The sequence below is a fragment of the Armigeres subalbatus genome, unplaced genomic scaffold, assembly GCF_024139115.2.
Source record: "Armigeres subalbatus isolate Guangzhou_Male unplaced genomic scaffold, GZ_Asu_2 Contig207, whole genome shotgun sequence".
Lineage (NCBI taxonomy): Eukaryota > Metazoa > Arthropoda > Insecta > Diptera > Culicidae > Armigeres > Armigeres subalbatus.
Genome location: NW_026942913.1, coordinates 574,802 through 588,284, shown reverse-complemented (window position 1 = coordinate 588,284; position 13,483 = coordinate 574,802). Strand labels below are relative to the sequence as shown.

The 13,483-nt window shown below is 43.8% G+C and overlaps 1 protein-coding gene across 1 annotated transcript; it reads left to right on the top strand.

Annotated features, from left to right (window-relative positions):
* The first annotated feature begins 6,949 nt into the window (after window positions 1-6,949).
* LOC134203717 (trypsin-7-like) lies at window positions 6,950-7,970 on the top strand. The gene is made up of 4 exons (XM_062678577.1): window positions 6,950-7,249; window positions 7,321-7,551; window positions 7,615-7,718; window positions 7,782-7,970. The coding sequence occupies exons 1-4, from the start codon at window positions 6,950-6,952 to the stop codon at window positions 7,966-7,968; spliced, it is 822 nt and encodes a 273-aa protein (XP_062534561.1). The 3' UTR covers window positions 7,969-7,970.
* The last annotated feature ends 5,513 nt before the right edge of the window (window positions 7,971-13,483 follow it).

The window sequence follows — 13,483 nt, the reverse complement described above, 5'->3', positions numbered from 1 at the left end:
ACCGTCAACTTGTTCTTCTCGGAGGCATTCCTCCAACGTTACCCGGATAAATGGCAACCGAACAATGCAACTATCAATGGACACACGACATGGACAAACGGACACAATGGACTCACGACGAGATGGACTGGCACCGACAACAATAATGCACAGAAAGAAAAATCATTAGTAATATTAAGAAAATCATTGGTTAAAATAAAAAGTTGTGTTGGTTCTTTTTCGTAGAGAGTTGCGTACATTAGAAACAAAAGTACGCCAACTTTTGCGACAACCATGGATTAAAAAGCTACATACCACTGTGAAAATAAAAGTTTGAGCATTCAAAACAAAGTTGTAGAACTGTCAACCTAAATAGCGGAAAAAACTACGGAAAAACAGAGTAGAATATTTTCATTAGGAAATTATTTCATTTTCCCAGAAAGGAGCCCTCCGTCCCTGTACCCCATCCCATTTTTTTCAAATTAAAATAAATCAATGAAGTTTTTTCTTTATAATTTATTGCCGCTTCAACAGAATCACCAAAGCACTCGTCGGAGGCGCATATTGGGCACGTAGACACTGCGATGGTTATTTAGTCTGTTCAAAACCGCCGGAACATGCATATTATCTGAAAAAAAAAAACGAGAATCCTATGAGTATACCGCTATATGCTCTGATTTCACCAGCAAAACAATGCCTAACTTCGTTCTTGCTGTTTATTGAAATAGTTTTTCGATCCTTTTTGCCTTTCTCGTACACCAAGGTGGTATCGAAAAGGCTAGTATATTCACTCCAAAGACGATTTTTTTTATAAACTTAACTTACCTTCTAATTCCGTTGCGGACAGGACCTAAGCCGTGGCCTCGACCGTGGCATTCCCTGGCCTGAAAACCAGAATGGTATATTCACGTCAGCTCAGCTTCTCCATTCCTAGCAAGATTCCGACGCATCACTTATCCCGTTTTAAAATTAGACGCACCACCGGACAGCGGACGGACGAAGCCGCGGTTGAAAAAACTGATTCCTTTTTTGTCTTTTGTTTTTTGTTGATGAGTGTGACAGCTGCTTTAAAATGAGAGGCACTATGGGAATTATTTAAAAAATTAATGGACAAAACACAGTTTTAATGAATATTATGGAAAATATTTTATTTTAGGAGTCTGCCAGAGAAAACACGAAGAGCGATGCGATGCGACAAACTCATGCAAAGGAATTTCTTAAGAAATTCGCATGAGTCTGTCGCACATTGCTTCGATTGTCGAATTGCAATATATAACGTATGGCGCCGTCACGTTTAGTATGGCTTTCTCATATGCGTGTAAACAAAGTTAATAACCCTCGAGATAATTCTAACGATCGATAACAAACCAATCATTTAGGTGATAATCCAAATAATTGTGTTTTTACCTCCAGATATTCCATAGTGCTTGTTCGTTTTATGTGAGAACGTTTTTTTCTTCTCTTTCATGCTCAAAGGTTCCTCGTGTTGATTGAATTAACAGTTCTACAATTTTCCGATTGAATGGGAGCACTTTTGATTTCACAATGAGAACTAGTAAAAAATAACTTTCAAATGAAAAAAATACTTTGACAACAACTAAAACCACTTTCGTTTTTAAGAAAACTAAGCACTTTTCAAGTGGAAAGTGCAAAACTTTCTCTGAAACCATGTTTGTTTTTTGTGTGTGGTAATGGAAATCTACAAATAGATTCTGTGTGGATTCTGTACAGCAGAATACCACAGTAGATCTCGGCACAGTAGCGGTTAAGTGACACAGAGTGCCTCACAAATAAATAAAGGAATAAAAAAAATCATCTATTTTGTGGAGAATCATGACGAAAGAGAAATGTCCCTTTCTACGGATTCCCCAAGGGCACCTCATAGGTTCCAGAGTGGCCAATGTGGTCACTTATTGATTTCGAGAGAATAACCATCTCTTTGGTGGGAAAACACACTGAAAGAGTCGCCGCTCGGCATATTTCGGTGTTAAAATGGAAATATCCCATTCTACGGGTTCCCTGGGGGCCCCTGGTAGACTCCAAGAACGGCCGATGTGGTCAATTATCGATTTCAAGCGCATAATCATCTATTTTGTAGAAAATCATGACGAAAGAGCTGCCGCACGGTACTTATCTGTAAAATAAAAAATCACGATAACAAAGTAAAAAAAAAACAAAAAGCGGCCGCACGGCATATTTTGGTGTTAAAACGGAAATGTCCCCTTTTACGGATTCCCCGGGGGCACCTCATAGGCTCCAAGAGTGGCCAATGTGGTCACTTATCGATCTCGAGCGCATAATCATCTATTTTGTGGAAAATCATGACGAGAGAGCCGCTGCACCGCACATTTTGGTGCCAGAACGGAAATGTCCTCTCCTACGGGTTCCCCGGGGGTACCTTGCATATGCAAGGAGTGGCCAATGTGGTCTTTTATCGATTTCAAGCGCATTATCATCTATTTTGTGGAAAATCATGACAACAGAGCCGCCGCACGGTATATTTTGGTGTTAAAACGGAAATGTCCCTCCTGCGGATTCCCCGGGGGCACCTTGCATGTACCAGGAGTGGCCAATGTGGTCACTTATCGATTTCAAGCGCATGACCATCTGTTTGATGGAAAATCATGACAAAAGAGCCGCCGCACGGCATATTTTGGTGCTAAAACGGAAATGTCTCCTCCTGCGGGTTTCCCGGGGACACCTTGCATGTACCAGGAGTGGCCAATGTGGTCTTTTATCGATTTCAAGCGCATTATCATCTATTTTGTGGAAAATCATGACGACAGAGCCGCCGCGCGGTATATTTGGGTGCTAAAACGGAAATGTCCCCTCCTGTGGATTCCCCGGGGGCACCTTGCATGTACCAGGAGTGGCCAATGTGGTCACTTATCGATTTCAAGCGCATAACCATCTGTTTGGTGGAAAATCATGGCAAAAGAGCCGCCGCACGGCATATTTTGGTGCTAAAACGGAAATGTCCCCTCCTGCGGGTTCCCCGGGGCACCTTGCATGTACCAGGAGTGGCCAATGTGGTCACTTATCGATTTCAAGCGCATTATCATCTATTTTGTGGAAAATCATGACGACAGAGCCGCCGCACGGTATATTTGGGTGCTAAAACGGAAATGTCCCCTCCTGCGGATTTCCCGGGGGCACCTTGCATGTACCAGGAGTGGCCAATGTGGTCACTTATCGATTTCAAGCGCAGAACCATCTGTTTGGTGAAAAATCATGACAAAAGAGCCGCCGCACGGCATATTTTGGTGCTAAAACGGAAATGTCCCCTCCTGCGGGTTCCCCGGGGGCACCTTGCATGTACCAGGAGTGGCCACTTTCGTCGGAAACTATCTCATGGACCATACATTACCGTTTTAAGAGAATATATGAAGAATTAGCGATCGAATGGAGCGATTTTTATGCTCCCCTTATATGACCGACAAGGTCCCCGTGGAAGTCGTTTCCCGGTGGCCATTGTCTCCAGAACCAGCATATCACCACATATCCACAAAATTGATGAGTTTATCTTTCGAACGGTATATAAAGTTTGTAATTCGGTTATAATTTGACTGTTTTATAAGCATTTACATTTCTGGGTCAATATGACCCCAACATCTTATTCGTAATTTTTTTTGTGGGGTCGTTCCTGTTGCACCTTAAAATACTTTTTTCATGTCAGATGCTTTTTTTTCCACAAAATATTAAAAGTCAAGAAATTTCAGAACGATCGGATTATCAGGTAAAAAGTTATTCTACTTTGAAGTTTCGTTTTGGGTCATATTGACCCCAACATCTTACTAAGGTTAAATATGACATCCACATTTTTCAGATTTTGAGACCCCCCTCACTCCCCTCTGTAACGCTTTTTGGTAGACAAGTAAATATAAACATTCATAATAAGCGCCGTTTGGTATGGAATGCCACATTTTGGTATGGAGCCCCATGCTTCACAGGAACCAATACAAACCTAATTGAGTAATTTATCTAATGCTGCTCGTCCCATCTTACCCCCTACCTTACCTTTGACAGAGACCCACTTATCCTCTAAATATAATCGTCTCACAGATCACGTTTGCGTTCCTCCTTATGACGTTTTTCTTCTCCCTGGATAAGGTTGGTCGCCAGCTCCATATTGGGATCCAAACATGGTATCGAGCCCGTCGCATCACTGACTGGCTTACTTCTGCTGATCCTAGGTCCCAAATCGCCGTTTTGCATGATATTGTTACGCTACCTTATTGACATCTTGAGATGAGTTCTTCATTTTTAGTTGATACGTAAAAAATTTGAGGAAAAAATTCGAGACTCTGACAGCAGTGGAAAACACGACTTTCCGCGAGCCGGTACCCTGTCGGCCATCTGCGTGGTAAAAAAAGTCAGATGCCCCTCCCCACGTCCCTCCTCACTGTATCAACGTGATTTTCTCACAGATGCTACATTTTATGTAGTTCTTAGATGTCACCGAGTTTCAGCTTTCAACTATAAAAATTAATTGAAATATCACCACTTGAAGTTGAAAAAGGAACACGGGTACCCCGTCGGCCGCATAAGGGTTAATGCCGCCTACAAAGTGATATCCCAGATCATCTTCCGTCGTCTGTCACCATTAGTGAACGAGTTCGTGGGAAGTTATCAAGCCGGCTTCATTGACGGCCGCTCGATAACGGACCAGATCTTTACTGTACGGCAAATCCTTCAAAAATGTCGTGAATACCAGGTCCCAACGCACCATCTGTTCGTTGATTTCAAGGCGGCATACGACAGTATAAACCGCGTAGAGTTATGGAAAATTATGGACGAGAACAGCTTCCCTGGGAAGCTTACCAGACTGATCAAAGCAATGGTGGATGGTGTGCAAAACTGTGTGAAGATTACGGGCGAACACTCCAGTTCTTTCGAATCACGCCGGGACTAAGACAGGGTGATGGACTTTCGTGCCTGTTGTTCAACATTGCGCTAGAAGGTAGGGTGCTTGGTGGCCTTGTGTCACTGCTTCTGCCTCATAAGCAGGAGATTAAGGGTTTGATCCCTGGCCCTTTCCAATTTCCTATTAGATAATTTCATTAATCATATAACTCAATCTCTTTGCAAATCAAATTCTCATTGCTAGCAAGTATGATTCTAAATATAGAATTGTAATAAAAAGCTGCCTGTTACTTAGTAGCAGTAAAAAAATGTAAAAATAGATTGGTATTCATTTGTACCCGCATACGAATGCTATATACGGTCGCTATGCTCGTGCAGGCCTCATACAAGTAAGAATGTGTGAGGGTGATGTGCGGGTAGCGATGGTATGGTAGACGTGTGCGTAGTATTAGAATCCAATAGCATTCAAATTCTAATTGTAAAAAATGAATCCCATTAGAATTCACTTTAATACTTTCTCATTACTCTAGTACTTCCAATTCTCATTCATAAATTCCTATCCCATAGATCGCATCACTTACCAAAGTGAATCCAGATAATATATCCTTTCATACTAAGACTATCGTGGAGATGCAGAGGTATACTCGGTCTCTAGTAGCAACGAGAGTTGAACTAATAATCCTTCCTTCCCTTGATGACCGTAAGGACGTGGCCGGCGCCGTAATTGACTTAGTAAAATGCATTGAATTTCCGAAATTTGCACATTGAGAATGATAGCTAAACCCAAACTCCATTCAATTGGTTCCCTGTGCAATTTCGCAAGTTCTAGTCAATCACGGAGTAGCAACTACGAATTGTACGGTTATCCTGCTCATGCTCATGTTGTTCAACATTGCGCTAGAAGGTGTCATGCGGAGAGCCGGGGTACAATTTTCAACAGATCCATTCAATTTATTTGTTTCGCGGATGACATGGACATTGTCGGCCGAACATTTGCAAAGGTGGCAGAACTGTACACCCGCCTGAAACGTGAAGCAACAAAAGTTGGACTCGTTGTGAATGCGTCAAAGACAAAGTACATGCTTGTGGGCGGAACCGAGCGCGACAGGGCCCGCTTGGGAAGCAGTGTCCTTGCTAACGGATGATAACAATGTTAGTCGTGAAATACGAAGGTGCATCATCTGTGGAAGTCGGGCCTCGGGCCTACTACGGGCTCCAGAAAAAACTGCGGTCAAAAAAGATTCGCCACCGCACCAAATTTACAAGACGCTAATAAGACCGGTTGTCCTCTAAGGACATGAAACATGGACAATGCTCGAGGAGGACTTGCAAGCACTCGGAGTATTCGAGAGACGGGTGCTTAGGACCATCTTTGGCGGTTTGCAAGAAGACGATGTGTGGCGGCGAAGAATGAACCACGAGCTCGCCCAGCTCTACGGCGAACCCAGTATCCAGAAGGTAGCTAAAGCCGGAAGGGTACGATGGGCAGGACATGTTGCAAGAATGCCGGACAGCAACCCTGCAAAGATGGTGTTCGCTTCCGATCCGGCAGGTACGAGACGGCGTGGAGCGCAGCGAGCGAGATGGGCATACCAGGTGCAAAACGACTTGGCGAGCGTGGGGCATATTCGAGGATGGAGAGATGCGGCCTCGAATCGTGTATTGTGGCGTCAAATGGTTGATTCAGTGTTATCTGTTTAGATGTAGACTAAATAAATGAAATGAATGAACATATTATTTAAATCACCATCTATTTAATTGCTAACTCAATAACTCTTCAAACGACACCGGCAACTTTTGCTATTAGAAATAATTCACTTTTGATTGAAAAGATTAAAAAATAATGAAAATATTATTTGACGCTATTTGACGGAATTTTTATCGTCATACCGCACGGCTAAGGAGGGCCCAAAATAAACCCCTTCATAATGAATTTGATAACCCCCACTGAAAGACCAATAAAACGATAAAAATAAATCGACTGTCATGGATGGATTTTCCATTTGCAGTGCGTATCTAATCTAAAAATAGGAAACCGAATTACGAAAAATTATATAAATATAAGTTCGCGTATTTCTTGAGTTATTTGGTTGTAGAATTGAGTAAAATGGAAGTGTTCGCAGTGCTTGTGTTATGTCTTACCGTTGTGGCTGCAAGGCCTGATGAGGATATCTGGTTGCGGTTTAACAGACGTATGCCCAGTGCATACTACGGTTTGAAGGAGTCCATTGAGAGACCCCCCGTTACTGGACGAATTGTGGGAGGCATCGATGCCAACATTGCGGACATTCCATACCAGCTCTCTTTGATCCGCTTCGGATCACATTTCTGTGGAGCTTCAATAATTTCTACAAGTTGGGCCCTTTCGGCTGCTCATTGTACTTACCCGTTGCCAAGTGTGGATGCTGTAAGTCTCTCAAAATAACTTAAGTTATAATCTGCGCATATAACTTTAATTTATATCTTTGATGTTTGTAGGTAGCCCTACGTGGTGGATCTTCCAGCCGATTGGATGGAGGGACTATTTTCAGCGTTGATTTGATTATAAACCATCCTCAATACAATGATATAACTGTTCAAAACGATGTTTGCGTACTTCGTACTGCACAAGCTATGCAGGGATTGCATATTACTCCAATTCAGCTGGTTCCAGCTGACACTTATTACCCTCATGGAACCCGTGCGGTAGTATCAGGCTGGGGTCTCACGGTAATAAACAATATTTTTATGCTGATCGTTTGTTGTTCATTTGAGCTCATGGTTTGTTTACAGAGCGTTCCTGGAACATTACCAGTCATACTACAGATGGTTGACATTCCGGTGATCGATCAGGCAACATGTCGCGCAGGGTGGCCAGCAGGCTGGGTTACGGACGAGTAAATGCGTCGCAGCGTATTATTGAGGTATATGATGTTTAATACATTGTTGTTTTCTTTCAGTATGCTTTGCGCCAGTGAGCCTGGACGTGATGCATGCAATGCAGACAGTGGTGGCCCACTTGTTACTGGAGGACGACAGATTGGTATTGTTTCATTCACTCACTGCCTTGGGATCGAACCTGGAGTTTATGCCCGAGTTGCTTTCCCGCTTATTCGCAACTGGATCACTGAAGCCACCGGAGTTTGAAAGCGTTTATTTACCAAGCATTAATTATTAAATATAAGATTTGTGATTGAATAGTTTCGCGTCTTTTTGTGTTTTTCGTTTAGGGGCCGTACACTAATTACGTAAGCACTTATGGGGGGAGGGGGGGTTGGCCATTTTCTTACGCTCCATATAAATAAAAATTGATTTGTATGGGAAAAATCTTACATGGGGGGAGGGGGATTGAAAAACCCAGAAAAATTGCTTACGTAATTAGTGTACGGCCCCTTACCAGTACTTAACCTTTCTAACGTGAAGGGTCATAGGAATGGGCGATACCGATACGATATATCGGGAATCGATATTTTCGCTCCGATTAATCGATATTTTGTATCGATTTTTTCATGAGAGATATTTGACCGTATGTAGCTGATATCAGATTTCGATTTTTCAAAGTAAAAATATAGCACATTAGACACAATCTGTTAAAAACAGGGAATCTTCTATGTGTGATTTGATGATCTGAAATGGGAAATCTAAAATTTTCATTTTTTTTGTCGTGCTTTTAATTTTTCGGACGTATCGATATATCGGAATATCGATGATTTTACGCCGATATTTTTCGGCATCGATATTTCGGTAATAAAAACATCGATTCGGCAGTATCGATATTTTTCCGAAAACGCCCATTCCTTCAATATGACTTGCATCGCATTTTCAAATTGTAATAACTTTTGAACGCAACAATGCACAATGGTAGGATTCGTCAAATTTCACGACATAAATCGATAACTCGAAAACCATCAGTGTTAGAGTTTAGACGTCTTCAGAAGAAATGATCTGCAAGAAAAAAATTATTTTCGGTGTGAGTTGCCATTAGGGTGGCCCTTTAGGAGATCATATTATTCTACAAAGTTGTAGATAATTTCATTCTTAGCACTTTTGCTTGATAAACATTTATTTTATCTCATAAAGGTAATGTTTTATGACAAAATTACTAAATTTAGTTAGGATGGTCCCGAAAAAAATAGTTTTTAGCTTCCACTTTCATCAATACAAAATATTTTCTAAAACTGTCTTAGCATCGCTTTACGATCTTTGGATAGCGGATCTTTTGGCTACATAAGATGGGTGATAGCTTCATTTTCAAGCATATTATAAGCGTTTTTGACGTAGGACTACGCCTGTCTTTCCAATATTGGGGTACACTTAACGATTGCGAAAATCAGGGACCGTCAAGAAAATATGATAGACTTTAAACTTCAATATCTCAGTCGTTTCTCGTTTTGGACCATTCGATCAAGGATGACGCTTCTTTGTATTTATATGAAATTACTGATTTTTAACTATTTAATTGATAATTGATAAAAAGTTTAGAAAAAGGTAAACCAACCAATCACGTACATGCATCACTAGCACAGACATCAAAAATCAATTACTTGCAGGTTTGGATCTAATCCTCAGTTTGAACAAGATTTCACGCAGAGAGGACGCATCAAAGCGATCGCAGCGGAGTGGACACAGCATCACGGAGGCGCTGGTAACATTTTCAACGGAAATCCATCGCATTGGTGGTGGTCCTCGGTGTGTTGGTGCAGATCATTCAACCTCAACGAACCAGCATTTCATATGAAGAAAGGGTTGACTATAAAAATAGCACTGTTATGATCCCGTGCCGAAATTGGCAATGCTTTTATTACATTATTGGGAATGAAAATTGGTTCTTCTCAGAACTAGCATTTTCTGAACAGAAAGGTTTAATTGCGAAAATTGACTGTTTCGGTGGCATCGGCGTTTGGCGTGGAAACTTGGTTTCTGTTAGTGATTGCATCCATTCAAATACACAGGCTTAATTTATTGAATACAAGAAGCTGCTTTCCGATGCGCGACCCATTTCGATCGGGATTCCGCAAAGAGCAGTTTAACCATTTATAAGGCAGTGGCAACTATATTGCCAGAAACAAATTATATGTTTTTCTGTTTGTTAACAAGAGCTCTACTTATTATTTCCCATATAGTGACTATATTTACTACCTAGTAATCCCCCAGATGAATTTGAGCCATAAAAATTGAAATGTTAATTTGAGAACGGTTTTTTAAGAACAGATCTTAAGTTTCGAGTGGAAAATTGATTTTTAGTTATAATTATTCGTTGAAGAATGACGACCAAGATATACTTTTTCCCACTGGTAATAATTATTTTGAATCTCAAGTGTTAGATTATGGCGTGATTGGCGTAAAAAATACTTTGCCTTTCTTGTATATTTGGTTTTTGGATTTTTTTACAATATTGCTTGGGAAAAAAAGTGCAAAACTTTTTTTTTTTCATTTATGATGATTTTCCAACTAGGACTCTTCGCCAAAAAATGTTTTTTTTATTTGTTTTACGTAAAACCTATTTTTTTTAAATCTCTTATTTATTTTCGATGCATTTTTTTCCCACATGCAAGGTAGTGGCAAATAACATTCTCCGACATTGTCTGCGGAGTCCCCATCAAAATGGCTCGCGCGCGTCGAAAACCAGCCTTCTTATATCTAATGAAGTAATTCCATTAGCCCCGCCCCTTCATTGATCGTTATGAGTGCACATTATATTTACACCCATATGAGATGAAAAAGGGGCTAACGGGCTCGATGCAGCGGAGCGGACACAGCAGCACGAAGCAGCAGCGCGGCTGCAAAACCCGCTTCGAGCAGGTCTTCACTCTTGGCATGTTCATCATTGAAAATAACCGCTAGGGTGGGCCTGGTCAACTGGAACGCTTGCTCGCTAAAGAGCAAAATAATTGAGCTCAAGGATTTCCTTGAGGAGAAGGAAATAGACGTGGCGTTCATTACCGAAACGCACCTAAAACCGGAGGTGAACGTCAACATCCCGGACTTCCGCATCGTGCGACTCGACCGGCCGTACAGGGGAGGCGGTGTGGCCATCATCTTCGCTACAACATCAACTGTCGTCTGCTTCCAAGCTTCCAGCTCAGTGTCATCGAGGCCATAAGTGTCGAAATCACCACTTCGTTCGGCACAATCGCGCTCATCGCGGCGTACTGTCCAACGCAAGCCAAAGCCGGCGATGGATCAACGGCTGCCCTTCGGAGGGACATCGTCAAGCTTACGCGGAAGCAAGGTCAGTTTATCATTGCCGGCGACCTCAATGCCAAACATCAAGCCTGGGGCAACAGTCGCGGCAATCGAAACGGCACCATCTGGAGCAACGACATGGAGGAAGGCCACTACACGATCTTGAGCCCGGATTCCCCCACTCGGCTGAGTCGGTCCGGTGTCCACGCAACCCTCGACCTCTACATAACAAACCTGAGTGACCACGTCTCGCAGCCGGTCGTCTACCAGGAGCTCAGTTCGGATCACTATCCGGTGGTGGCGGAACTGGGCTCCTCGGTCAATCAGCACCAGCCGTTACGGCGAAACTACCATCGATTGAACTGGCAGCGGTTCCAGCAGTGCGTCGATTCATTCATTTTCATTCATTTTTCATTTATTTAGTTAACATCTAAACAGATAACACTGAATCAACAATTTGACGCCACAATACACGGTTCGAGGCCGCATCTCTCCATCCTCGGATACGCCCCACGCTCGCCAAGTCGTTCTGCACCTGGTCTGCCCATCTCGCTCGCTGCGCTCCACGCCGTCTCGTACCTGCCGGATCGGAAGCGAACACCATCTTTGCAGGGTTGTTGTCCGGCATTCTTGCAACATGTCCTGCCCATCGTACCCTTCCGGCTTTAGCTACCTTCTGGATACTGGGTTCGCCGTAGAGTTGGGCGAGCTCATGGTTCATTCTTCGCCGCCACTCACCGTCTTCTTGCACACCGCCAAAGATGGTCCTAAGCACCCGTCTCTCGAATACTCCGAGTGCTTGCAAGTCCTCCTCGAGCATTGTCCATGTTTCATGTCCGTAGAGGACAACCGGTCTTATAAGCGTCTTGTACATGACACATTTGGTGCGGTGGCGAATCTTTTCGACCGCAGTTTCTTCTGGAGCCCGTAGTAGGCCCGACTTCCACAGATGATGCGCCTTCGTATTTCACGACTAACGTTGTTGTCAGCCGTTAGCAAGGATCCGAGGTAGACGAATTCCTCGACCACCTCGAAGGTATCCCCGTCTATCGTAACACTGCTTCCCAGGCGGGCCCTGTCGCGCTCGGTTCCGCCCACAAGCATGTACTTTGTCTTTGACGCATTCACCACCAGTCCAACTTTTGTTGCTTCACGTTTCAGGCGGGTATACAGTTCTGCCACCTTTGCAAATGTTCGGCCGACAATGTCCATGTCATCCGCGAAGCAAATAAATTGACTGGATCTGTTGAAAATCGTACCCCGGCTGTTACACCCGGCTCTCCGCATAACACCATCTAGCGCAATGTTGAACAACAGGCACGAAAGTCCATCACCTTGTCTTAGTCCCCGGCGCGATTCGAACGAACTGGAGTGTTCGCCCGAAATCTTCACACAGTTTTGCACACCATCCACCGTTGCTTTGATCAGTCTGGTAAGCTTCCCAGGGAAGCTGTTCTCGTCCATAATTTTCCATAGCTCTACGCGGTCTATACTGTCGTATGCCGCCTTGAAATCAACGAACAGATGGTGCGTTGGGACCTGGTATTCACGGTATTTTGAAGGATTTGCCGTACAGTAAAGATCTGGTCCGTTGTCGAGCGGCCGTCAATGAAGCCGGCTTGATAACTTCCCACGAACTCGTTCACTAATGGTGACAGACGACGGAAGATGATCTGGGATATCACTTTGTAGGCGGCATTAAGGATGGTGATCGCTTGAAAGTTCTCACACTCCAGTTTGTCGCCTTTCTTGTAGATGGGGCATATAACCCCTTCCTTCCACTCCTCCGGTAGTTGTTCGGTTTCCCAGATTCTGACTATCAGTTTGTGCAGGCAAGTGGCCAGCTTTTCCGGGCCCATCTTGATGAGCTCAGCTCCGATACCATCCTTACCAGCTGCTTTATTGGTCTTTAGCTGTTGAATGGCATCCTTAACTTCCCTCAAGGTGGGGGCTGGTTGGCTTCCATCGTCCGCTGAACTGACGTAGTCATCTCCTCCGCTGCCTTGACTTTCACTGCCTGTACTCTCAGCGCCGTTCAGATGTTCCTCGTAGTGCTGCTTCCACCTTTCGATCACCACACGTTCGTCCGTCAAGATGCTCCCATCCTTATCCCGGCACATTTCGGCTCGCGGCACGAAGCCTTTGCGGGATGCGTTGAGCTTCTGATAGAACTTGCGTGTATCTTGAGAACGGCACAGCTGTTCCATCTCCTCGCACTCCGCTTCTTCCAGGCGGCGTTTCTTTTCCTGAAAAAGGCGGGTCTGCTGTCTCCGCTTCCGTCTATAACGTTCCACGTTCTGCCGGGTACCTTGCTGCAGCGCGACCGCCCGCGCTGCGTCCTTCTCCTCCAGAATCTGTCTGCACTCTTCGTCGAACCAATCGTTCCGTCGACTTCGACCCATATACCCGACGTTGTTCTCCGCTGCGTCGTTAATGGCTGCTTTGACTGTATTCCAGCAGTCCTCAAGAGGGGCCC